Source organism: Pongo pygmaeus, chromosome 3 (assembly GCF_028885625.2).
Source record: "Pongo pygmaeus isolate AG05252 chromosome 3, NHGRI_mPonPyg2-v2.0_pri, whole genome shotgun sequence".
Lineage (NCBI taxonomy): Eukaryota > Metazoa > Chordata > Mammalia > Primates > Hominidae > Pongo > Pongo pygmaeus.
Window position 1 is genome coordinate 55,493,086 of NC_072376.2, and position 27,612 is coordinate 55,520,697.

The 27,612-nt window shown below is 36.6% G+C and overlaps 1 protein-coding gene across 24 annotated transcripts in view; it reads right to left on the reverse strand.

Moving 5' to 3' along the window:
- Window positions 1–27,612, reverse strand: part of ADGRL3 (adhesion G protein-coupled receptor L3) — an 849,533-nt gene that overhangs the window by 225,150 nt on the left and 596,771 nt on the right. For all 24 annotated transcript variants that reach the window (XM_063663661.1, XM_063663660.1, XM_054484631.2 and 21 more), the window contains one exon: window positions 25,201–25,281. In XM_063663661.1, coding sequence (XP_063519731.1) covers window positions 25,201–25,281 — 81 coding nt within the window. The remainder of the gene's footprint in view (window positions 1–25,200; window positions 25,282–27,612) is intronic.

The window sequence follows — 27,612 nt, forward strand, 5'->3', positions numbered from 1 at the left end:
TTGGCCCACCCAAAGTGTTGGGATTACAGGCATGAGCCGTGGCAGCTGGCCTTTTCACATGTCTTATCTCCAAAACCTAAGCAATATCAACCAACCAATTAAAAAGAAAAAAAAATCTGCCAAATTAGGCCCATTATAAAGAAAACAACAACAACAACAACAACAAACTACCATAAGTATACTTTTTTTTCCTCTTAGTTTAAGAATCATATGGCCAGGTGCAGTGGCTCATTCCTGAAATTCTAGCACTTTGGGAGGCCGAGGTGAGAGAATTTCTTGAGCACAGGAGTTTGAGACCAGCACAGGCAACATAGTGAGACCTCTGTATCTACAAAAAATAAAAATAAAAAAAAATAGCTGGGCATGGTGTTGCATGCCTGTGGGACTAGCTACTCAGGAGGCTGAGGTGAGAGGATCCCCTGAGCCCAGGAGGTCGAGGCTGCAGTGAGCTGTGACAGTGTCACTGTACTCCAGCCTGGGTGACAGAGTAAGGCTCCATCTCAAAAAAAGAATAACAAAACAAAATCACAATCTAACTACAAACTTCACAGTTATATAAAAAAGGACACCACAGATAGCAATACATATTTAAAACTACCACATAAGTTGTGTTACTTTTAAATACTCCAGTACACACTCCCTTTCTTCCTTCCCCATTTCCTTGCTCCACCCTACCTAAGTTTCCTTAACAAAAACAAAAAACAAAACACTCTCTATGAACAGGACTCCTTATATTAGATGATTTTGAAGATCACTTTTGTGTTATTCTCACTGGCATTTAACTTATATTTCTTTAAAGATCATTCCCATTTGCTCTAGGCACTTACACAAAGAAAAGAATGTAAGTTAAGTTATAGGCAGTGCCTTTCATATTTTATTAAATTAAACCAACTCTCTTCCCTCCTCTGCAATAAAAAATAACAAAGAAAAGAAATTGAATAAAATGGTACCTTCATGCCTTTACTTAAAGATAAAAGGCATAGACCATTTTTACTTTCAACCAGAGAAATTATGATTTTTCTTATGATAAAACTTGATTCATTAACTTAATATAATAGAGTTGGTTATTCTTCAATTTTTCTAGTCAAAGATGTTAAGCATTTGTGTTTCTGTATTAGACATGTACATCTTTATTAAACCAAAGTAACTCAATCATACATGTTCAAATATAGTTTTAATTTACTTCACATGAACAAAATTTGAAGTTCTAACAAATAGAAGAATGATCTTGAGTTTACCTGCTTGACAATCTTACATCCTTAAACAGAATCCTAAACAAGGCAAATGCTTAACTACCATGAGAAATTCTATAAACATTTCCTGTTTATTTCTGTTTCCTTTTTATAGAGCTAGGTTAATACTGTGCCCAGTAATTTTAAACCACTGTAAACACCCTCTTAAAATAGCTGTGTTTTTCAGAAACTGTTTACAAGGCTTCTTGATTTAAATGTGATTTTTATCTTTATATGCAATGAAATGGTCAAAGTGATTTATAGACATTTCTTTCTCTCTCCTCTTATGATAGAATCCAGCAGGTATAATTACTACTAAATAGCACCATGAGGTATTTATTTAGCTATAGCTTGGGATCTGGGGAAGGTGATTCATGGTAAAGAGAGTTTCATGAGAAAAAAACTTTATTTTCTTTCTCTTTCTTTTTTTTGCTCCCTCCCCTAAACAAACTTTATCAACAAGAACAACAATGCCATTCTAGAGCTTACACCTCAACTGTATGAAGCACATCATGACAATGGAAGTCTTCATCTGAGAGCACCTTCCATGGAATACTCATTTCATTTAACTTTAAAACGATCATGCAATGCCAGCTCCCCACCCTATCCCTAGGAAATAAGGTCTGTTTAGTGACAACAGCGTGTAATTGTTTCTTCCTAGAAGACTACCATGACTATTATTTTTAAGTTGTTTCATAAGAGATGATAGTGAGGGGCCACTAAGAACTTCACAGTTGGCGTGAAGATTATTTTAAGCTCAAAACCTTTGAGAATCTATAGATGCAGACAGAAGCCTTCCCATAACTTCCCTTAAAAACAGAACTTCTAAAAATATGAGGCTGCCATAAATTCCCATTTCAGGGTGAGACTACTCCTAGTGGGTAGAAAGAGAACATACTGACTCTGAGTCCCCTTTGGAAAATTTTAATGCCCTAAAGAAGACAAATAGACCAATCAAACCTGTATAGATGAACATTATCACAAACTTTCCTATCATCTTCCCGTTCTCCTAAAAACCCATTTGTCTTTTCCAAAGAAACCATATAAGCCTTTCTCCCTCTCCCTTTTCCCAACTAAGTTAGGTATATAAGCACCACATTCTAATTGCCTTTGTGATGGTAGTGATGATAAGTTACTCCCCACTGAGCAGTCTTTGCAAGTGCATTACACTTGTAAATAAGCTTTTTCTCCTGTTAATCTGTCTTTTGTCAGTTTAATTTGCAGGCCTCTTAGAATAAGACCTAGGTGGGTAGAAGAAAAGTTTTTTCTCCCTGGCACAGTATTTTGCTACTTTTATCATATCTTTTACCAACTCTAAAAAATGTAGTTACTGTTTAGAATCTATTCCAGAGTCCTGACTCTAGCACTTAATAGCTGGATGAACTACTTCATCTCTGTAAGCCTCAGCCTTTTATTTCTATAATGAGGATAAAAATATTTATCTTGTCAAATTTTCAAAATAATTTGAAATATCCTATATGAAACACCAATGTACCAGGTTTAGAATTGCCATTCAGTCAGTGGTGACCTTTCTTGTCCTTATTTTATTTGGTATTGCAATTTCTAATGATATTTCCTAAGTCTTTGATTTCGATTTTTCTTCTATTATTCAGTATTACTACTACACTTACAGTGAGGTAAAAGTCATATTTTAAATTACATGTTTATAAAGTCAAAGTTTTTACACGATGGAATAAATGGAAACCATTTATCAATTTTTTCCTAATCAAGAACATATAAAACGTTCAACAGAAGTAAATTTGTTTCATGACAAATACAGTCATTTTAAAATGAAATGTTAATAGGTACCATAAGTATTCGTGAATAACGTTGTTATTCAAGGAAAAATATTAGCATAAAGAAGACATTTGGGTTTTACATGTCTCTTGATTTGAAATTATGGGTACTTCAGTTTCATATAGTTTTAGAAATGCATAATGTCCTAATATCACACATTCAATTTTCATGGGTAAAATTGAAAAAGGGACTATAAAGTTTCATATCAACCACTTAACATTATCTACTCTAAATCATAGAAAAAAAATATCCAGTGGATTTTATAAAGGAAACACTACACTTAAATTGTCTCCATTTGGCTTCTATGACTTTTATGACTCCAATGTTTCAATAATTTTTGTCCCAAATATTATTCCATAGTACAGACAATAACAGATTTACATAGTTTAAGAGAAACCTACTTATAGAATGTTTTTCTCAGAAATCATAGAATGTTGCAGCTTTAATATAGTAGTTTTTCTAGTTTAGAAATTTTAAAGAGATTAATGTTGTGAAATATAAGAAAGGACTAAAATTGGAAAGTGTGAATTCTCAAAAATTTGTCATTATTTTTAGATGACATATTCTTCAATGGTAACAAAGTTAAGCTTTTAAGGACACAAAACAATACTGGAAAAAATTTTGCTGTTTTGTTTTTTGTCTTTAAGAGCTTAACTTTGTGACCATGTCGGGCTACTTTTTCTTGGTTTCTGCCATCTGGAGGACAGGAATTTTGAGGTTCATTTCACGGTTACCCCTAAAAATTATCTTGAGCAGTTAAAAGCCTTTGCAAGCTAAAAATTGGCTTCTCTAGGCTCCTTCTGGGAAAAACAATAGAAACTGCCCAATGCTGTGTAGCTCAGTAGTTAAGCCTTTATCTTTTGACAATGGTGGCCCAGGTTCAATTCTTGGCTTCTGGAATGATTCGTTTCTGGTTTGCTATTTGTGTAACTTTGCCATTTATTGAGGTTTTTTCCCCCCATGGATAGCTTCTGGTTTCCTGTCTTGAATTTTCCTTTCTCTAAACTACCCATGGAGGAGATTCCAAATCTTGTAAAAAAAGAAACTCCTTACTACGTCTTTGAAGCACCTGAGAGGTTACCTTTGGCAAAGCTCTAAAGCCAGAAATATCGGCTACTTGATGTGGCTAAAGTCAGATAATAAAAGATTTTAAAGGATTTATTTTTTTTAAAGAGCACTATGGTTAAACATCAGCTTAATTAAAATTGGATAAACAAGTTATAGGAATATTTAAAAGGCCTTTATGTTTGTCTCTTCTTGGATCTTGTTTTTCTGGAAAAAGGTTTTTTTTTTTCTTCTCAGTCAGCTGAATCATTTTTCTCCTTTTTTTTCTTTTTCTTTTTTTTTTTTTTCAGCCTTGCCACTCTTAATGCACACGAGAGGTCCTAAGATAACTTCTGGTAGTGGTAGCCTGGGACTCCTTGGGAAAGACAGAGGAGGAGCCGCAGAACTCGTTTTGGAAAAAAAACTGTTTTCCTCATGAAACCCTGGGAATTAAAAGCAGATAGATTCCTCCCAATATCTAAGACTCTGTTCTGTTTTGCTTTGAGTTGTCTGATGGTTTTAAGTTTTGGGGTTATCAAAAATTACTTTGAATTATGGGAAAGCTTTTACCCTTGGTGTATAATAACTAGGTAAAAACATACACTTTAAGAAATGGCTAATGTCGGTTATGAAGAGATACTTAGCTCTTTGCATGCTTGGATCAGAGAATCATGCTCTTGGCCACATGGAAGATATGGAAATATCTGCACTCCTACTGAGAAATGACACTCCCGTGGGGAATGGGCTGATTACAAAATGGGCTGATTGACTTTGGGTTTTACCTTTAAAATTAAGAACTGCACTTTTCATCCCAGTACTCATTATTTACCTTATAGTATGCTGTTCACTTCAATACTGTGACAAAATTATAGACGTAAGTACTAATGCCTTTGTCATGCAAGCCTTGGACCCCCAGCCTAGCTCATGTGAGTTTGCTCAGCCAGGTACAAAGTGGTTTCACTCCTCTCACCTTGGGGTCAACTCCCATTCTCACTATGCTCCCTGTCAGCAGGAAGAAGCCAGAGCCCTTGATGGCCTTTTCCCGTCATCATAGCCTACACCTTAAGATTAACAAGTTTTAAAATCCAAAGGGAGGGACTGAAACTGCCTTTGCAAAATTATGACTGAGACAGTGAAAGGGATCTGACCTAATCAACTCCATTTTGCTTCTATCCTCCAAGCTGTTCTTGTTCACTCCTGGGCATAGGCTGAACTGTGTGAGGAACTTAGTTTATAGTCTAAAACAAAGACAATAAGAGTCCTTTCCCAAGACAAACCGCTTCTTGCCTGGGGACTAGTTTGCCTTTGTAGGACTAACAAATTAGCCACAAGATTAGAAATTGTGGTTTAGGAGTCATGCAGCTGGAGGCTACAAGATTCTGACCCTCCATAACCTGCTCCTAAAATCAGTATTTGAGTTATTTTGCAGATCCTGCACTTGATGAATCAGCTGGCACCACCCAGACTGATAAACGGGCTCATCTAATCTTGTGGCCCCCACCCGGGAACTGACCCAATCCAAGAAGACAGCTTTGACTCCCTATGATTTTATCTCTGACCTGACCAATCAGCACTCCTGGCTCCTACCCACCAAGTTGTCCTTAAAAACTCTGATCCCTGAATGCTCGGGGAGACTGATTTAAGTAATAAAACTCCAGTCTCCCACACAGCTGGCTCTCAGTGAATTACTCTTTCTCTATTGCAATTCCCCTGTCTTGATAAATCTGCTATGTCTACGCAACGGGCAAGGTGAACCCATTGGGCGGTTACATGTTCACCTTTACACATTTTTTAATGCAAAATAAACCAAGTGTCCTTGCAAGAACTATGCTCCTTATTTTATGTAAAATTTCCGTGCAGCCAGTATTTTTTCTGCCACCCATAAAGCGTGATACACACCTCAATTTGCAATTCAGTCTTGGCATAACCAGCAAAAATAGAATAAATTTGAAGATAAAAATACAAATAAACACTTTTTTCTTTTAATTTCTAGATGGCACTTTACTTAATGGTTTTATTTTCACATGAAAATCCTCAAAATCTTGCAAGTAGGCACTTCAGGAACTATACATGGCTCTACATGAACTCAATGGTCAGAAAGAAGAGAAAAACATGCCCGTAGTCCCAGCTACTCGAGAGGCTGAGGTAAGAGGATTGCTTGAGCCCAGGAGTTCAAGGGTGCAGTGAGCTATGATCAGAACACTGCACATAGACCCCTTCTCCAAAAAAAAAAAAAAGAAAACAGAGAGAGAAAGAAAGCAAAAAGCAATGATTCTAGGCCAGTCAAGTGATTGATTATATATTCAGGTTTTCCAACAAGGTTTCAGATGATTAAGCTAGATTTTTGATATAGTCAATCCAGTGAAGCTGTGATACATATCAGATGATGAGGAAAGAATAGTAGATTATTGGAGGTCCCTGCTATTGGGGGCACAGAAAATAATTCCCCACAATATGGTGCTTTGGCATGCTCAGTGCTCTAAAAATCCAAATGTCTCAGAACCAGGTCTGATGGTCTTTCTGGAAGCACTGGAAGGGATTTCTGCAGAATTTCCTTTTCTGACTAAGAAAGCTTCTTTCTAAAAGAAATGCAATTGTATTAAGATTCCCCTCCCTAGGAATCTCAACAAATATCCAGGAAAAATAAACACTGGAAAAGAGACTGACACAGATTGACTTTCATCTGTTGTCCTGAGGACAGCTCCAAGAGATTACCTGGGAGACTTTATCTGCACAATAAGTCATAACCTGTAGGTCCCATCCTTTCTCCTAAGAGAATCATTTACAAATTAATGTTTGCCTGCCAGGCCCACACCTCTCCCCTCTGAAGAGACTATTTAAGCCTAAACTGCTTGGCCCCTCTTCAAGTCTCATACATTGTATATGGCTCCTAAGTCCATATGTACATTAAATAAATCTTGTATGCCCTTTTCTCCTTTTGTCATTTCATGTTCAGTGAACATTAGAGGGCAGAAAGAATGCTTTCCCTTGGCGCCTACACTGCCAAATGCGTCTGGTGGTTTAGAACAGGCTCTGAGGTCTACTCGGGTGTCTAGGGCTTGAACTGGCTCAGGGCTCTTCTATATGAAGCTTAATCTGCAGGCTTTAGATTTTTTTTTTTTTTTTGCCAGCCAGCAGAGACTTTCTGCCAGCTACCTCTTCATTCTGGTTATATTTGCCTGAGGGTTAAGATATGTAAAAGACAGCAGTCTTGATCTGTTTTTTTGGGAAGCTTGCACCCCCTAAACAGTCTCAGCCAGAGCCATGCTAGGTCACCTTAGCATGAGGTTTTACCTACTAAACCTTAACAATTTTATTTGAGTTGGCTATTAAAGTATCTTCCCCCATAACCTGGATACCTTAATGAACTTTCCAGCCATTTATGTCAAAGGGATAGTCTAGAGACTAATGTATCTATTGACCACTAGCGTCCACTGGGAGTAAATCTCAGAGGCAGTCCATGCCAGTTATAAATGCATTGGTGTGGCCAGACATTGAAATTGCATTCTTTCACAGTACCAGGGCTTTTAAATTTAGAATATTAGGAATACCTACCCCACCTCCCCTGCTTCACTCCTGGTTATCCCCCACTTAGCATCTTTTCCTTTCTTCACCTTCATGACGTTTTTTAGCTGTTGAAGACATCTCCAAAATGCACGGTTTCTTTAAGCCTATAGGCCTGGCATAGAAGTTAATGACTTTCTATCACCTTGTTTCCAGTGTGAGTGCCATCAGTCACGACAATGAAACTATGAAAGTTGTCAGAATCGAAATTCTCCCTCTCTTAATTGTTATTTAAAATGACAAAGCTAGGCCGGGTGCAGTGGCTCACGCCTGTAATCCCAGCACTTTGGGAAGCCGAGGTGGGTGGATCACTTGAGGTCAGGCATTTGAGACCAGCCTGGCCAACATGATGAAATCCTGTCTCTACTAGAAATACAAAAATTAGCCGGGTGTGGTGGCGGGCACCTGTAATCCCAGCTACTTGGGTGGCTGAGGCACAAAGATTGCTTGAACCCAGGAGGCAGAGGTTGCAGTGAACCAAGATGGCGCCACTGCACTCCAGCCTGGGCACACAGCAAGACTGTCTCAAAAAATAAAATAATAAAATAAAATAAAATAAAATAAAATAATAAAGCTAGAACTAGGAGGAATAAAGCTAGGTCAATAATATTATGACACAGACACGATCTCCTTTTTGGCATCTCTAGCCCTTCAAATAGCTGAAGACAATTCTAATATGTCTATTGTAGATTCATTCTCACACCATCCTTCTCTATTAACAGTTTGTTAATATTTTCCTATTCTGTAGCATTCAGTTTCTTACTAATCTGGCTGGTCAAATAGTTTAACTGATTCTTAAACAGGCTTTGAGACTTCTTTCCCCCTACAGTTGGTCTTATCACTGCCCCAGTTCTAAGGTCCTCATTAGAAAATAGGCTAGACATCTCTGAAAGAATCTTTTCATAGATAGTAACTTCAATTGAGTCTAAGGATTTCTCTAATAATGATCTTGAATATAGACGTGGTGGAGTTCTGATGGCATGTTGTTATGTCCAAAGAAGAAGGTAAAAAGGTTCTGCAGATGCCAGCGGGGAACATTAATTCTTTTTTGTCTGTTTTGTTTGTTTGTTTAGAGACAAGGTCTCATCTCACTCTGTTGCCCAGGCTGGAGTGTAGAGCTGTGGAGTTAGCTCACTATAGCTCACCTTCCTGAGCTCAAGCAATCCTTCTGCCTTAGCCTCCTGAGTAGCCAGGCTAATTTTAAAGAAATTTTGGTAGAAGCCTGGGCAACATGGCAAAACTCTGCCTCTACAAAAAAAAGAAAAATTAGCTGGGCATGATGGCACATGTGCTTGTAGTCCTAGCTTGGGAGGCGGAGGTAGGAGGATTGCTTGAACCTGGAAGGTCAAGTCTGCAGTGAGCCATGATGGTGCCACCACACTAAAGCCTGGGTGCCAGAGTAGAATCTGTCTCAAAAAAAAAAAAAATTTTATTTTTTTTGTAGAAATGGGAGTCTTGTTATGTTGCCCTGGCCAATCTCAAACTCCTGGTCTCAAGAGATCCTCCTGCCATGGCATCCCAAAGTGCTGAGATTATAGGCATGAACCACCATGTCCAGCCAGGAACATTAATTATTAAAGCCTACGAAGTATCATTTCCTTGGCTGTCTTTATTCCTCCTGGAGCCTCTCTCGAAAACCTAAGCTTCTCTTTTCGCTGTGTCTTTTGTACCTATTGCTTTGATAGTGCCACAGTTAACTAACTATACCCTGTTTATATTGTCCAATGGAGAAGTTCTTTTTTTAAAAAAAGTGGTAAGAAACACATAACATGAAAGTTACCCTCAACTAATTTTAAGTGTACAGTACAGTATTAACTATATGCACATTATTGTATAGCAGATCTCTAGGGAGAAGTTTTATTTTTTTTCCAAAAAGCATTGCCACTTTACCAAAATCAAACTGAAACTCATTGGTAAAGGAAACTAAAGAATTGTGCTTATTTTAAACAGATATGGGCATTAACATAATTGAGTATGGAATTTTACATCATATGTTATTCACATTTTCCCACTTCTCAAATTTCACAAATATAAAACAAAACATCTTATGTTTTAAAATCCCAAAGGATATCAGATTAAGTCCATGTGCTTAAAAAAAGGGGGTTGGTATTAGGAGAAATACATTTACAGCAAAAGTTACATGAATGGACTATTCATTTGTTTGGTCACTAATTCCATAGGGCAACTGATCATAAATTAAGTGTCTGACATTCAGTAATAGATGATCATATCTGACATAATGAAGTTATAATGGAAGGTGTTCGCACACTGCTTGACTATTAAGTGCCCATTTATTGTCCCTGCACCAGGTGTGATAGTGATAGGCTATACAAATCATCCAGAAGAAATGTCAAAATAGGCTCCTTTACTGATAAAGTACCACACATGTTTATTAATATAGCAGCTTGTCTTAAGTCTGGCCCATCTGCTCATTTAAAACAAATCTTTTCCCTATAAATATTTCAGTTAAGAGCATGACCACGAGTAATAGTTTTAGAGCAACAGAAATGGTAAGGGAAGAGGGGAAAAAGAAAAATAGCTGAGCTTAAATAAAATATTATGCTCTTACTTTTGTCTTAGATGCGTTTAACAGAAGAAGGGGCAGAGACGTAGCTTTTCATATGACATTTGCTTCAGATTAGTACTGCGTGACTGTAGGCCATCGTAAACGGGCCAGGCTCCAGCTGTTGCTGATGCCAGGTGGGAAATGGCAAATTTCACCAATGTTTTCAAAGTACACATTTCAATAAAGTAGAAAACGAAGTACTCAATTAAGACAGTCTCTAGAGCACTAGTAGTTCATATGCATTTAAACTCATCAGAAAATATTTCAGCTGGGTAGATTTTATAAAGAAAAATAATACTGCAGATTTTTGCGAAGAGGATGGGATGATTTTTAAACTCTGAAGATTTGCTTTTAAAAGCTCATTTTCTGCAAGATACCAACATCAAATTTCTGTATTAACAGAGGAAAACAACAGAAGCAAAATTTAAATGTTTGCCCCTACATCCTCCACCCCATCCCCCACACCCCGCGCTTTTTTTTTTTTTTTTTTTTACTTTAGCAAATCAGAACTACAAGGCTAAGACATTTTCCATCTGGTATCTCGGGTTTTATGTGCTTGCATTGCAGCCTGTATGCTCCGTGTTGTGTCTTAGGATGGTTTTATCTAACAAACAAACAAGTATGCCCTAAGGGTTCCCTCTTAAATGAACAGGCACATTGAAATGAAGAACTACAATTGTTCAAATTTGTGAAACAAAGAAAAGGCATGGACCATTTGGTGACCAGAGGTGGTTCCCACTCTATAGCCCTGGCTTCATTTATTCACTTATTAAAACCTAAATAAATTCTGGCAGGCATACCTTTCAACTTTCAAGAAAGATCTTTATCAGACTCAGTATCACATAAATCCACTAGTAATACTTTTCTAAATAAATTACATCTCAAGATAACTAACCACCCGGTGACCAAAGGGCCAATTCAATTACTTAGACAAGGCTAAAGGTCTCAGACACTCCTAAAATTATTTTTTTCATCTTTTATAGACTGAAAGGAACCACTTTGCAATCATGTTTCATGCTACATGTACTTTCAAAGAATCAATAATGGGTGATCTTTAGTCTGAACATGAATTGCCCTTGTCTTCCAGAACAGTACCAAAATCCACCCAAATTATCTAAATTAGAAATCAAGGAATTTCTCTCTTGACATGTCCAACAATTCTAAACAATCAAGGAGGTCTATTTATGCTTTAACTGCAGTCTCTGAATCCATCATGTCTTTATTTCCATTGCTACTGTCTTTCAGTTTGCACTCTCGAGCATTTTATGAAATATCCTACTAATTCTCTTTGCTCTCAATCCACCTTAAGCACTGGAATCAATATTTCTATGCAAACTAATTGCATTAATGCCTTCTATGCTTGAAGTCTTTTGTGGTTTCCCACTATCTGTAGGATATTTGGAATTGCTAGGTTTAGTATCTAAAGATCGATTATAACCTAGGCTATAGTTTCTTTTGTCAGTGTCATTCTTCCCACTTCACCCCACATCAATTGTTCACACTGAAGCCCTACTGAGTACTAGAAGCAATACAGACTAACCTTGGCAATAGATTAACAGATTCACAATCACCAGTCAAAAGTCTAACACTATTTGTGATTTAACAGAATCAATATTCAGCATGAGAATCTGATTGTGTGGGCACAGCAAATGCGGTCTTTTCATTGGTTATCCGTTAGCAGTTAATGCTCTTATGCTCAGCAAAGGCTTTAACCCTAGGGTATTTATTGGAATCCAGGCATGTGTTCCTTAAGATGCTGCTCTTAGAGACTCAGAATTTAGCCCTGCAATTCGAATGTGCCTGCTTCTAAACTATTCTGCTACATCTGATCAGAAAAGTGAACCCACTTTGCCCACGGGACTATAACTAGTGTGGGAAATGGAAGGGAAAGAAGGAAACAGAATCTTCGGAGAACAGAAGGGGCAGGAGGGAATTCTGTAATAATTTTTTTTTTATTATACTTTAAGTTCTAGGGTACATGTGCACAATGTGCAGGCTTGTTACATATGTATACATGTGCCATATTGGTGTGCTACACCCATTAACTCATCATTTACATTAGGTATGTCTCCTAATGCTATCCCTCCCCTCTCCCCCACCCCTGTAATAAAATTTTAAGGAAAGGCCACACCAATATGATTGGATTTACCTCTCTCTAAGTCATTCTCCACCGTGTAGCTAGAGTCATCTTTTAAAAATTGAAACCATAGTATGCAGTACTCTATGTAAAAACCCTTCAGCGTTATTCACAGCTTTTAAAATAAGACCATGACTTCCTTCACGTCTTACAAGAACCTGCATGACTGTGGTATGATTTAGGTCCCACTTACATCCTCTGCCTATATCCCTACTCTCTCCTCTTATTATATTCCAGAAATTAGTTTATCCATTTGTTTACTTTTTTGTTTATTTATACTTTCCTTTGTCTAGAATGTGTACTCCATGAGAATAGAAATCTTGACAGATTTGTAAACTGCTCAATCCCACAAATGCCTGGCAAATAGGAGGCCTTAATTAGTCTTTGCTTAGTGAGTAAATTAGTTAACATACTATAAATTTCCTATTTCAGGGCCTTTGAACACACTATTCAACTGTAATAATGGCCAACTCACTTTCATTCTTCATGCTTCAGCTCAATGGTCACCTCCCTAGAGTGGCTTCCTTTGACTAACCATCTTATATGTCTTTTATGGCTATAATAATAATCAATTTATAATCTTGACTGTTTAATCAATAAGTTTTTTATTGTTCAAATCTCCCACTACAAGGTAAAGTCCATGAGGGCAAAAATCTTTTCTCTCCTAGGCATTCACTATTGTACAGTCACATCAAAAATTAATTTGATTTAAATTCAACTGTATGCATTTAAAAAGAGTTTGAGAAAAGATTCTATTTGCCATTTTACTCAGTGAGCACAAAGCCCAGAGGGACTGAGGAGCAGTGATCAGGTTCCTTCAATGCTGTCTGTGTCTCCCTACACCCCTCATCACATAGGTATCTAGACACCCCAGAGCAATTTTATGACATTTTTAAATTCACATTTTCTGATATTAAGGAATAACTCACTATTGGACCACATGTCATGAATAATTTAAGAAATTTTTCAAGATTTTTTTTTTTTAGCTTTACCCTATAATTTCAGAATTTAAGCCATGCATAAGACGCAAGTGCATAAAAAATATTTGTTGAATACTAAAGGACAGTTAGAGCCCTTAGGAAGAACACAGGGAAAAACTCGTGTAGTTTTACATAAGACTGTAATAAATTATTTTACATATATTTGAGATTTTTAGTATATAGCCATTCACAACTAAAATATGTTTTTATATAAAATTAAAACTGTATCATAATTAAACCAATAGGATTTAAGGAGGATAAAAACATTGAGAGCTCTGTTGAGAACTTTTTTATTTGATCTTACTATATGTGAGATATACTAAGCTTTTGACTAGAGCAATAGAGTATTGCTGCTAAATTAAATTAACCAATATTTGTATAGCATTCTTTAGGTTATAAAGCATTTTCACATATAATATCATACTCAATATTTGATACTTAACCTTGGGAAGGAAATTTGTTGGAAAATCTGAGGCACTGTGGTAATGGTTTTGTCCATGGCCATATACTTAGCAAAGTGGGATATCAGGATTAAATGCAGGCACTGGTATTCATGCTGTGTACTTGCATTTGACTCCACCTAGGATATTCTGATGCCACATTTAAGAGTGAGGCATATTGTTTTTTGCTGCATTCTTAAAAAATGGAAATAATTGCTGGACCCGGAGCTATCACTAGCAAAGAGAAAAGTGCTTCTTGGCATTGAGAGAGCCAAGTGCTTCTTAGTGTTGATGCTAAGAAGCATATGCCTTTTAGCAGCTAAGGAGAAAAGATTCTAATTCTCCAAGTGGTACTATGTAGGCTGATGTTGTATGTATAACAATTCCAACCCCTACTAAAAGATCTCAAAAAAGAAGATCTTTAAATTCAGGCAATTAACTCTAAGAGTAAAATTTAAAATGCAAGGATTACCGAATACAATTTTTATCATACTTATCTTCTACATCTATTGTCAAGTAGGAATTGTTATATTCAAGAAGATTCTCCTGAGTGGCATGTGTGTGTGTGCATGTGTGCATGTGTTATGTTGAGTATGCCAAATAATTTGGAACCTTGCAGCTGTGGGTATGCAGCAGGTGGGGTTGAGGAGACTGTTACATTTGGAGGTCAAGGCAGACCTCCTACTTCACCCCCTCAGGCTTTGATGGTAACAGCCAACACAACTACCAGCCAGCTGTCTGCTCCAGGCAGTAAGGCAATTAATTTTTACTATGCGGGTATAAAACTATTTTCTGGTGATTATATAAACATTAACCATTTTGGGGAAGAGAATATTGAAAACATTAAAAAATAGGATATTTTATCAAAGATTACATTTTAATATTTTACAAGATTTAGTACATTAACTTGTATACAATTTGTAATACATCGTTAGAATGCCTGACCTCTTTTTGCAATATGATTTTAGATATGTTTTCTGAGAGAAGCAGTACATGTTTATGAAAACAGTAAAAGTTAAAGAGTGGCACTAGAACAAAGATGTTTTAAAGGAAACAAAAAGCACACAAAAAATTATTTGTCACTTGGTGAGTAAATAGTAGATATGTCTTCAAACTATTTGTGTCATATTGTATTCTTAAGATGAATAAATAAGATGATGAAAGATTTTCTTAAAAATACTATACTATGGATAGTCAGATCCTCCCACTCCTTGCTGATAATGTTTCATTAAGGATTACTTTTTTTTTGAGACGGATTCTCGCTCTGTTGCCCAGACTGGAGTGCAGTGCTATGATCTCGGCTCACTACAATCTCCGCCTCCCGTGTTCAAGCAATTCTCCTGCCTCAGCCTCCCCAAGTAGCTGGGACTACAGGTGCATGCAACCACGCCCAGCTAATTTTTTGTATTTTTAGTAGAGACAGGGTTTCACCATGTTAGCCAGGATGGTCTTGATCTCCTGACCTCGTGAACCACCCCCCTCGTCCTCTCAAAGTGCTGGGTTTACAGGCATTAGCCACCGTGCCCAGCCTATGGATTACTTAGTACAGTGTATTGGACTGGGCACTAAGTTGTAGTTCCTTTCATATACATGAAAAACTGCCAGAGCAGATTTTTTTTAATACCTAGGTTTGAATCCTGGCTCCGAGGCTTAGTATTATCTGTCTTACCTTTATAAAGTTAAACAACTTCTCTATGTCTCAGTTTTCTCATTCACAAAAAGACAATAATAATTGTCTACCTATTTCATGATATTTGGGAGATTAATGAAATAATAATCCGTGTCAAGTGCTTAGAATAGAGCTGGGAACAAATAAATATTCATACCACTCAAAAAGGTGATATCTATGGAAAATCCTAAAGAATAGTATGATTAGCTCCCTTTGGGAAGGAATTATAAGAGAGGGAGTCATATGAATTATATTAGATCGAACACATGATTTCACATTTAATTTGCATAGTAAATGTTAGCTATTATCATTGTCATTACTGACTAGCAATACCTCAGTCAAAACTTGTGATATTTAGACATTAAACATATTTTTTCAGAACAAAAATACACAGCTATACCAACACTTTTCTGAAAGAGACTAAAAACAAAGTAAGATAATGAGAAATAAGCCCTGGAACCTATAGTAGCAATCTTAGGGAAGCTGGGCCGGTGAATAACCTCAGGAGGGAGAACACAGGAAGCTCCGCATGGGAATTGGGGAGAGGTGAAGTTGAGAGAACTGAGCCTCATCATAGCTACTTAGAGACATACTAATCCCAGTGACTTTCTCTTCTCTGGAACAGTGATCAAGGGGAGAATCAACATCGAGGAGCCACTGTATTCAATGTGAGCGTCATTATCACTGGATCTGCAACCAGTCACATCAAACCTGAAGAAGAATGTTCAAAGCATGACAGTACCAAGCCTTTATTTAACACCCTTTGAATACTAAGAATACCATTCCATCAGCAAGCATGGAAAGAGAATTTGAACAAATTTTTTTTCCCTTCTCAATTGGCTCCTTTAGAGACCACCAGGACAAACTGACTAACAACCAAATATGAAGAACTACCAGATCATTCTACTCTCTGGGATAATTATTCTCAGTATATGAATTATAGACCACAAGGGGCAGAAAGAGTATGCTAAATTATTTCAAATTATAAATGTTAGATTTTAAACAAAAACCTATAATTGGAAAGTATGTTACAGGTTTGCAAAACCCTCATACTTATTCCTGACAATACTGAATAACAAATACGTTTTAGCATTAAGTTTAGAATATAATTTTAATTAAGGTCAACACATTCTATTAGTATTATACAGTATTATGGTATCATGCAGGAACCTAGAGATATGATAATCATGATCATTAAGTCTGAATAAAAAAGTAATAGGATCCTTGTGAGACTAATTGAGACAATGTGTATGAAATACATTTTTCTGTGTTTGATACACGGTAGGTACATACTTAATAAATGGGAATTGTCTTTGCTGTTAATATTAACAAGCCACTCTCTCTGCCTGTATCTTCTAGGTGTTCACAGTGTACTCTAAATAATAATAAAAATGTTTGGCTTTACAAGCATAGGAACACAGGAAAAGAGTTTTAATTTAATGCAATCAAAGAACTCTCTTATATGCAAGTTTCATTTTTATTCTATCGGGATAAGAGTAGGTAAAACTAGGGAATTTATGTTCCCTCCCCTTGTAATGTCTGCTAATCAGATAAGTTAGAAAAGCATCATCATAGAATATTAGAGAACAGGCCTGCAGACTCTTCATGAGAATGCCAGATGTGACATTCCTATTTTATTTTAGTTAATTTAAACTGTTTTTATACTTCACTAGATAATAGCATGTGTTAATGTCTCCAATTTGTAATAGTAAATCTTTGGCTACGGCCTATTTCTAATATAGATGTACTAGGCAGAACCATCTGTTTATTTTGAACTTTAAAAAATATTTTCAGTGAGTGGATTTGCTGAATATAATTCAATTTGCACATGAAACTTAATGCCTGGCATTACTCTAGTTCATTGATTATGTGTCGGTTGAACCATATTTGTATTACTTGGTTTATTTGAGGGAAAAAAGGTAAAAATAATTGTAATTTTTCAAATGTGAAAAATTAGCTTTGTCTCAGAGTATACATCATAACTGTCAACACTTTGCAAATGTATAAATTAGTATCCAATATTAGACTTCTTATTAAGACACTACCTATAGAAAAACTCTACAAAATTCACTAGATTTATAAAAAGTAGTAATTAGCTAGGCGTGGTGGTGCATGCCTGTAATCCCAGCTACTTGGGAGGCTGAGGCAGGAGAATCACTTGAACCTGGGAGGCAGAGGTTGTGGCGAGCCGAGATCAAGCCATTGCACTCTAGCCTGGGCAACAAGAGCAAAACTCTGTCTCAGAAAATAAATAAATAAATAAATAAATAAATACATAAATACATAAATAAAATAAAATGTAGTTCACTATATTGGAAGGTGGAATATATTCAATAATTGTCAATTTTTTACATAGCAAAATATTCAAAATATCATCATTAGTATGACATTAGGAAGGCATTTTTTAGAAGTTAATGTCTTTGTTTTTGGTAATTGGCAGGAATTTGTCTAACTTCAATTGTTAGTGATGCTGTGAAGAATTTCTATAATGGATTTTATAATGGACTGCTAAGGCTGCCACCAAACTCTACAGGAAAACAATGAAACAGACAAACACAAAGTAAAAACAACAAAGTCTCAACTGCAGGATGTGTCCCAACTGGTATATGTAAACCTCAAATAATATATGCCTCTGCTTAGGATTCTGATTTACCTTTAACACAAATTCCCACCCAACCACCTTCATTGAGTGACTCTGTCTGTAATATATTAAGACATGATTCTGGGGTAGGGCATTTTGCATGTGAGTAGTCAGGAGGCAAAATAACGGTTGGGAGAAAGGAGAGTTGGTGGGGACATATGACCTCCAGAACTCTAACTTTTAATGAGTCCTGCTAAGAACTCTCATGTACTTATTTACAAATCTGCCATGAAATCACCAAAGTAGTATTTCTTTCATTTCCACTTTAGTAAAACTGGGAAATACGCCTCAAAAGCATGTAGAGCTTACTTGCATACAGAAATATATCATCAATCCCATTAAATTAACTACAAAATTATAACAAACTTGTTTTAATAATGAAAGTTTTAAAAATAATAGTGCTTTGAGATGAAGCTTTTTAAAAAAGTCCTGATTAATGAGACGTATGGCAAGAAGAATTACTATAATGCTGAATGCTGATTCAGAACCTTATTTTTATTAAGTAGTTTATAGTGAAGGCTGTGACTATTTTTCTATTTATAGTGGCAGCTCTGGTTAATTACCTTGTAATGTATTGTGACTTTAATGCACTAGTAAACTATTGGAATTTACATCCCTATTCAGTAATAAAATCTGTAAATTGAAGAATGCACATAAAGCCATCACAGCCATAAATTGTGCGACCAAATGCCATGTACGATCACATTAGATTTAAAGAACAGAATCTCTCAAATTTGCTCATTAGTATATAAATTCAGTGGCTACTTTGCAACTGCAGAGAGTACAACATTTTATTCAAAGGTATTTTGTAACTTGTTACTATATTTTCTTTTTGATTACTAAGAGCAGGTTGAACACAATTCAAATGAACACTATCAGAAAAGAAACACACTGTGACTAGGGTAAACAAATGTAACAATAACACAAAATACTTTTTCCCTAAAAATATGAGAGTGAAAGAGGAATAAATCAAGGGAATTGAAAGGAGGTAGAATGGTGACCCATGCATTAAAACTAAAATGATTCACAGGTGAGGGGGCAGAAGGGGGTTAGAATGTGATTTTATATATATAAGTATAATTTTCAAAATAGAGTTTTAAAACACAATTTAAAGTTACCAATAATTACTTTCTTGTCTCAACCACTCAAAGCACAATCACTATTATAAAAAGTAAGTATCAAGTAATCCAAGATATTTCATATGACAAAAGAATAAAATGGCAAAGTATCTGAAGCAGTCTTCTGTGTTATTTTTAGATTGAGTTCATATTGTTAGATTGAGTTTCCTCTGCTAATATTTATAACTATGTTAATATATTTTAAATATTTTCGTTTCATATTGCTAGACTGATGAATAACAGAAAATTAAGTATGATTTTCCTATAGGAATATAGTCAAGTCCATAAACTATAAAAGGAATTAATACATAAAGCAATAATTCCTGAAACATTAACATATATGTAGACTGGTGAAATCGCTTCAGGAAGAGACAGAAAAAGATATAGAGAGTCATGGGTGAATGGAGTAAGGGGAATACCTAGAGATGTTGCTCATATTTTCAATGCGTATGAAATTACAGTAGAAAAATAGAAAAAGAAAAGGTAAGATGGTTAGCTAGTGTTAGTTTATAGGCAATTCAAAGGATATTGCTATATAATCTCACAAAAAATTACTGGAAATAGAATTTCAATTATTTAAAGAACCTAATTTGTCATATTTTATACATTCAAATAAAAACCCATAACATACAAGAGAAACTCGCTCTCCTCCTCCTCTCTCTCCCACTTCCCTTGTCAATAGATAGGCAGACAGATATAGACATGTATGTACATTTTGCATGTATAATTTGAATGCATATACATATCAACAATAGTGTACAGTATATTTTTAAATTATAAATAAAGATGAGGGGTTATAGTTGAAAGGAAATAGTTTATAGTTCCAAGCTAATGATATTACTATACCCCCCATCCCCTTTCCAATATTTGTCTTTAAATATAAGATAGTCTTAAGAAAAATGAATAAGAGTTTTTGCATTATTTTGGTAATTTGTACAAATCTCTTTATTTGTCTAATTAATTTTATTTTTATTTTGAAAACTGCAAGGCAGGGTCACATGAGCTAGTGATTATAATTGCAATTGGATTGAACAATTAATCACAGAACAATTTAGGAGAGTCTCTGATCTCTGCATGCAGAGGAATTTATATCATTCCTCCTAAATCAAGTAAGAAGTAGAATCTATCAGGACAACCATTTTAAGGTACAGAGCACAATTTGAGGTAGATATCAAGCAGAAATGACTGCTGGATTATGGTTGATACGGTTGGGATCTGTGTACTTGCCCAAATCTCCTGTCAAATTGTAATCCCTAATGTTGGAGGTGGGGCCTAGTGGGAGGTGACTGAACCATGCGGCCAGATTTCTTACAAATATTTTAGCTCCATCCCCCTTCAGCCCTGTTTGTGTTACAGCTCCACAGTGTTGTCCTCCAGACCACAGAATGGTAGGTCCACTGATGGCTTGCACCATGCACCTGGAAAAGCTGCAGACGCTCAATGCCAGCTCATAAAGGGCTGTGCCCTGCAAAGTCACAGGGGTGAAGCTGCCCAAGACCATGAGAACCCACCTCTTTCATCAGTGTGACCTGGATGTGAGACATGGAGGCAAAGGAAATCATTTTGGAACTTTAAGGTTTAATGACCACCCGATTGAATTTTGGACCTGCATGGTGGTTGTAGCCCCTTCATTTTGGCCAATTTCTTCCATTTGGAATGGCTGTACTTATCTAATGCCTCTACCCCCATTATATCTAGTAAGTAACTAACTTGCTTTTGATTTTACAGGCTCATAGGCAGAAGGGGCTTGCCTTGTTTCAGATGAGAGTTTGGACTGTGGACTTTTCAGTTAATGCTAAAATGAGTTAAGACTTTAGGGAACTGTTGGAAAGGCATAATTGGTTTTGAAATGTGAGCACACGAGATTTGGGAGGGGCTGGGATGGGATGATAAGGTTTGGCTGTGTCTCTACCCAAATCTCATCTTGCATTGTAGCTCTCATAATTCTCATGTGTTGTGGGAGGCACCCAGTGGGAGATAACAGAATATGGGGGCAGTTTCCTCCATACTGTTCTCGTGGTAGTGAATAAGTCTCATGAGATCTGATGATTTTATAAGAAGTTTCCCTTTTTGCTTGGCTCTTTCATTGTCTCTTTTCTGCCACCACATAAGATATGCCTTTCACCTTCTACCATGATTGTGAGACCTCCCCAGCCATGTGGAAGTATGAGTCCATTAAACCTCCTTTCTTTTATAAATTACCCAGTCTCAGGTATGCTTTTATTGGCAGAGTGAGAACAAACTAATACAGTGAGTAAGGTGGACAGGAGCTTCATTGAGGGACAGAATGGCTCTCAGGAGACCTGAAGTGGGTAGCTTCTCTCCACAGGCAGGTCATCCTGATGAGTGTTCAGCTCTCAGTGGAGAGGAGACTGGCAGTGGGTAGCTCCCTTCTGCAGGCAGGTCATCCCAACGTCTGTTCAAGTATGGCTGAGTCTGGGGTTTTTATAGGCTTAGAAGGGTGGAAGTGCATGCCAATTGGTCCATGGGCAGCCATGGGAGGGCTTGAACAAAAGGACCATAAGTTCTCACTCCAGGCCACAGACTTCACCCAGAACTGGCAGCCCAGCCCCCAGGCTTCAGGCCATCCCTGCCTTGAAAGTGAGGTTTAAACCAGACACCTGGCCCTTTCAGCCCAGGAACCCATCTGCCTCCTGCCTTCTACATGCCATCCATGGTGCCCAGGCTTTTCATGCCTAGCAGGGGGGTTGGGGGTCTGCAGGCCTGTGCCAAGCTACTTTCAGCCCCCCAAACCTGGGCTTCCATCCATGAGCTTGTCAGTGTTCAAAGTTTCAGAGAGTGTCAAGGAGGTAGAGTAGGGCTGCGATGTCAGCACCACCCCAAGCACATGCATACCCAGTCAGGATGCAACAGTGCCCACGCTTGGCTTCAACTTTGCTCCAAAATTGGAGTGGGCACCAGGAGCAGGGAGAGGCCAGGGAGCAGGATCTGGCACTTCTGAGCCTGCAGTGGCAATGGGGGCTTCCTGGGTCCCTGAGAGCTCAGGAATGGTTGGGTCCAGAGCTGCTGCTGGGAAGCTGCAGCTGCACCTAGGAGTGTGGGACTCCTGTCCCTTTAACTTGGTAGGGAGTGCCTGTTTCTGGCCCCTGCCGGCTCAGCCAAGCATGCAGTCCCAGGCCTGCCTCCCCTGCTGCAGCTGGCATCCCCACAGAGGCTGCTCCAGACAGGTCACTTGGAACTACAAACTGATGAGCCCCTTGCCTGGCCATTTATTGGCTTCCAAATCCCTTTATCAGTTAGTTTTTTTGTCTTGTTTGATTTTACATTTATTTTACTTTTTATATGACTACCTATGGTAGTCATATAAAATGGTAGTTTATAAATTGTTCTAATTCCTCTTCTTCTTATATTCATGGTCCTTTGAAGTGTGGCTCCTCAATCAAGGGATATAATCTATTTCTGCTCTCTTAAATTGAATTTGCTTTGTGACTTGCTTTGGCCAATGGGACATCAGCAAACATGACAATAACCTGCTGAATGAAGAGAGAATGTGACCATCACCCTAGAGACATCAGGGCAATTTTCAAAAATGTGAGTGAGTCCCCTCCTCTGCAAAACCAACCAGCCTGTTAACTATAAAACATTCAGCCCCAGCTAAGTAATTGGACATCAACTCTCAAAACTATAATAAATATTTCTTGTTTTAAGTCACTAAGTTTTGGAGTAGATCTTTATACTGTCTTATCCGTGACCCTAAAGTATACTCTTTTTCAAATCATATTGGGATCTTGTATGAGGAACTGAATTCTACTGAAGTCACCAACTCGCATTAGTAGGACTCTATCTTTCAAGTTTAGTAGGAATCTTCTACTATGAATTAATGTGTCTAAAGCAATGCATTGATTTATAATTCACATTTATTTCTCATGATGAACAATTATGTCATAAGCATCCATCTCAGTCCGTTTGTGATGCTATAACAAAATACTTGTGATGGGGTCATTTATAAAGAATGGAAATTTATTTTCTCACAGTTCTGGAGGCTGAGAAGCCCATAGTCAGGGGCTGGCAGATTCAGTGTCTGGTTGAGGGCTGCTCTCTGTTTCCAAGATGGCGCCTCCTGCTGTGTCCTCACATTGCAAAAGGCATAAGAGCAAAAAGGACCTACCTAGTTTCCTCCAGCCCTTTTATAAGGTCATCAATCCATTCATTAGGGCAGTGCCCTTATGGCGTAATCATCTCCTAAATGTCTACCTCTTAATACTAATATAGTTGCACTGATGATTAAGTTTCAATGTGAATTTTGGCAGGGATACAAACATTCAAACCACAGTAGCATCCAAGCAGTTAATCAATGTAGAAACCTCAGAGGCATTTCTGCCCCTTTCCCTGTATCTATTCACTGAAATGTCATGTCTCTTCAAAATAACTTATCAGATCCTCACATTGCCAGGACACACTCCTAATTTCCCCACCATCTTTTATCTGAACTGCTGAAAAGCCTCCTTCTGTGAATCTCTTCTCCAATCAGCTCATTACCTACACTAACACCAGAAATATGTTTCTCATATCTCCAACTGATAATGTTATGATGTAACGCCCAAGTGACCTGGGGAAAAATAATTTAAAATATTTCACGTTTTTATCCAGGATAAAACACAAACTCCTTGGTATGGGATACAGAATCCATCACAATCTGCCTTGTTACATCTCTCTAGTCTTTTCCTCTAGAACTGCTCCCCTTTTACTGTGCATCCAGCACAATTCCTTAAAAATACCTTCACATATTTATGTTTTATCTCATTTTTCTTCCCTTTCATGGGATTCGCTTATCATTTTTCCTCTCTTTTTCTCTAATAAAGTACAGATGCATCCTTCAGGATCTAGGCTGTCACCTTCACTGTCAGTACTTAGAAATCATTGTATGAGTTTCCATTATGTGCCAAGCACAGACCCGATGGCTCAGGGAAAAATAATAAATATGACATTCTGTGCCCTCACAGAGCATACAGATAAGGGAAAGGATCAAGTATGCCACAAAATAAAATCCAGTGTCTTAGGTGTGTAATAACTGAGGCAAGCACGGGGGGCATTTGGAAAACTGACACGTGCACATAGGTCCACCCTATCACAAAGTCAGGAAAAACTTAATAGAGAAACTAATATAGAGGAGGGCCTTGAAATGTTGGTGGAAACCTATCAATTAGGCAACAAGGGATAAGAGACTCCCAGGAGAGGAAATAGCCTATACAGAAAACATGTTCAGAAACGTCAGACCTCATGAGTTTTAATTTATTAAGTAATTAATACTGTTGAAAATATAAGAAAATATACTGCATTACTTAAAACCAAAAAGTTAACCTTGGAATATTTGGTATTTATAAAATTAAAAGGCATGTCCATATATCAGCTGTGAGAACAAGAAACATTTTGAAAATCATTGATAAATATTTATTTAAACGCAGGAGGATTAAATTTGTATTTAGATTATGAGACAGTAAATGTTACCTTTAATTTTTATTTTGTATGACTATTTACAAAAATCTTTAACTGAAACAGGTGGCACCAACTTAAAAATAAATAATTTTAACATATATTTTAAAAACTAAATGATGTTAATATAAAATGACTTAAGAATAATAATAAAATATTACTTTTCAGGGGAAAAAATCTGTCAATATGATTTAGATTAAGACATCTTCATGTAAAAAAAAATAGGATAGTAGAAAAAGAAGGTCCCAGTAAAAAAGTTATGGTTATCTGGTAATTTCTAAATCTAAATTGGTATTCAACTAGTCCTCCACTAGTTGAATCACTATAAATACTCATTTATTGAAACCATTGTATTTTGGTTTACAAACATTTCTCAGAGACATATTTCACATTTTTGTTTATAAATGAGACTTGCTTTATCTCCAGATTACTCACTTACTTCATTTTATCCCTGCTTTTTTAACAGGCACTGCATTACAAAATACATATGTATAACCATCATTGCTTTCATCAAAGAATGAGCAGAGTTACTTTTTCTTTATACAAAGAAAAACTCACCTTTAACAGAGGGTCTTTCTAGCTCAGAGTCAAGGTGAATTGGTGGAGAAATGTATGAAACTTGTCCATGATGTGCCTGCCCTGTGGACCCAAAACAAATTGTTAAGAAGACATCATACATATGTCTTTTCCCTTTTTAAATTGTTTTTATGATATAACATTATTTCACTCCAAACTGAATTAATAGCCCAAATTAAAGAGTGTAGACATATCTGCCCAAACATAAAAACAATGTGTCATCCAAACATCACCCAATTAAAGCAGTGCTTTTCCAACAATCTGAGTTATGTTTCTTCTTTCTGAGTTATGTCGTGAAATTACAAATTTGTTGTGGAGTGATAACTTTAAAAACACAATAAAAATGAGTTATAAGAAAAAAACTCAAAGCAAAGACATATAAAACAAAAGTCCTTATTTTTTGTTGTTAGATTAAATAAATATTAAGTGGCATATTTATTTGCTGTAAATATTTCTTTCTTTCTTTTTTACTTATTTATTTATTTTCAGACGGAATCTTCCTCTGTTGCCCAGGCTGGAGTGCAGTGGTGTGATCTCAGCTCACTGCAACCTCTGCCTCCCGGGTTCAAGCTATTCTCCTGCCTCAGCCTCTTGAGAAGCTGGGATTACAGACGTGTGCCACCACGCCCAGCTAATTTTTTATATTTGTAGTAGAGATGGGGTTTCAACATGTTGGCCAGGCTGGTCTTGAACTCCTGACCTCATGATCCACCCGCCTTGGCCTCCCAAAGTGCTGGGATTACAGACTTGAGCCACCACGCCCAGCTTGCTGTAAATCTTTCTAAACTCTCTCAATTTCTGCACCTACCTCAATGCAGATCAGTAATAAACAGCCTGCAGACTGGCACCCAATGTACAAATAACACTTTGAGAAACATTTATTTAGATCACTTTACAATTACGATTAATTTATATTTTACCTTTAAGATTCATCTCCACTACTTGAACACAAAAGTATTCCTATCTGTATTTAATGAAAAAAACAACTAACCACAATTTAAAAGGGAAGTAGATGGATTAATTCTGTGTTCCTTGCAAAACATTTTGTTAGCTAACACACAAATTTGTAATACACTTTCTATTTTATGAGATGAAAACATTAAAGTGAATTTTAAGGCCAAGATGCTGATTTGAAAAATTGTTAGCTTAAATATAAAGAATTATCTAATTTTCAAAGTAGCTATTGTTTGTATACTGATAATAATAAGCAATTAGGATTTTGAGGCAAGAAAGCATAATTACAGAGTCAGTTCAATTTCTAAAGGTACTTTATATACGGAAGGTTTGAGTGGGAGTGGAGGACCCACTACTTTCTTTCTACAATGGGAATATGCAGTTATATACTTTACATTTACTATAGCAATTTACGGGGTTGTTAATCTCTTTTCCTAAACAAGGAAAGTTAATGATACATAGATTATGATAACAGTTGGAGTAACCTTCCCATTTCAAGTAATATTCGACTTGCAATAAACTCTGCTGATTCCTCTTATGAGGCACATTTCAAATAATTAATATGGCTCCCTGTTGATAGTAGCTGCCTTTGCTCCTAGCATTTTTCCAGCTAACAGCAGAGACAGTGGAGAGGCTGTAATATACAGAGTCCCTCATAATGGTAACTAAGAATATTGCACATTCACTGGTCATGTTTCAGTGGAATACTAAAAAACATTATTATAAAAAGAATAAGACAGCAACTGTGTACTGTTAGCAGTCCATGTTCAATACAGTTTATTGAGAACTTCAGATAATCTTAATTATAAAATCACCTCTTGACCTATGTAACATATTGGTTGCAAAGACATTTCTATTTTTAAGGCCCTGTGTCATTACATATAGATTGGTTTGAAACTTTGTAGATCTTGTAAATATTGTAACTACAATATCGTAATATTGTATGTAATATCATAAATACAAATATATCGTTTATATTGGTTCAAAATAACCTTAGCATACAGAATAATATTGATTTTCTGTATAATATTGGAACATAGCTTTCATCACCTAAGACAATAACCACAAAACACTCATACATACCTAATCTCCTTTTATACAACCCCCATCACTATGTACTTTGTTAATATATGTGCATTTTAATACCAAAGAATAGTGGCAATAGAGAAATGGGAGGGTAGCTTGCGAATTAGTTTTGATTACATTTACTCTAGGTAAAATGACACATTTATATGGAGATATAGACACACTACATCCATATGTATATATATCTGAATTAAGCATAATTCACATACCACAGCTCACCCATTTAATGTAAACAATTCAATAGTTTTTAATATATTCAGTTATGCAAACACCACAACCAGTTTTAGAACATTTTCCTCAAAACCAAAAGAAATCCTAAGTTCATTAGCAGTCGCTCCTCATTTCCTCCCAAGC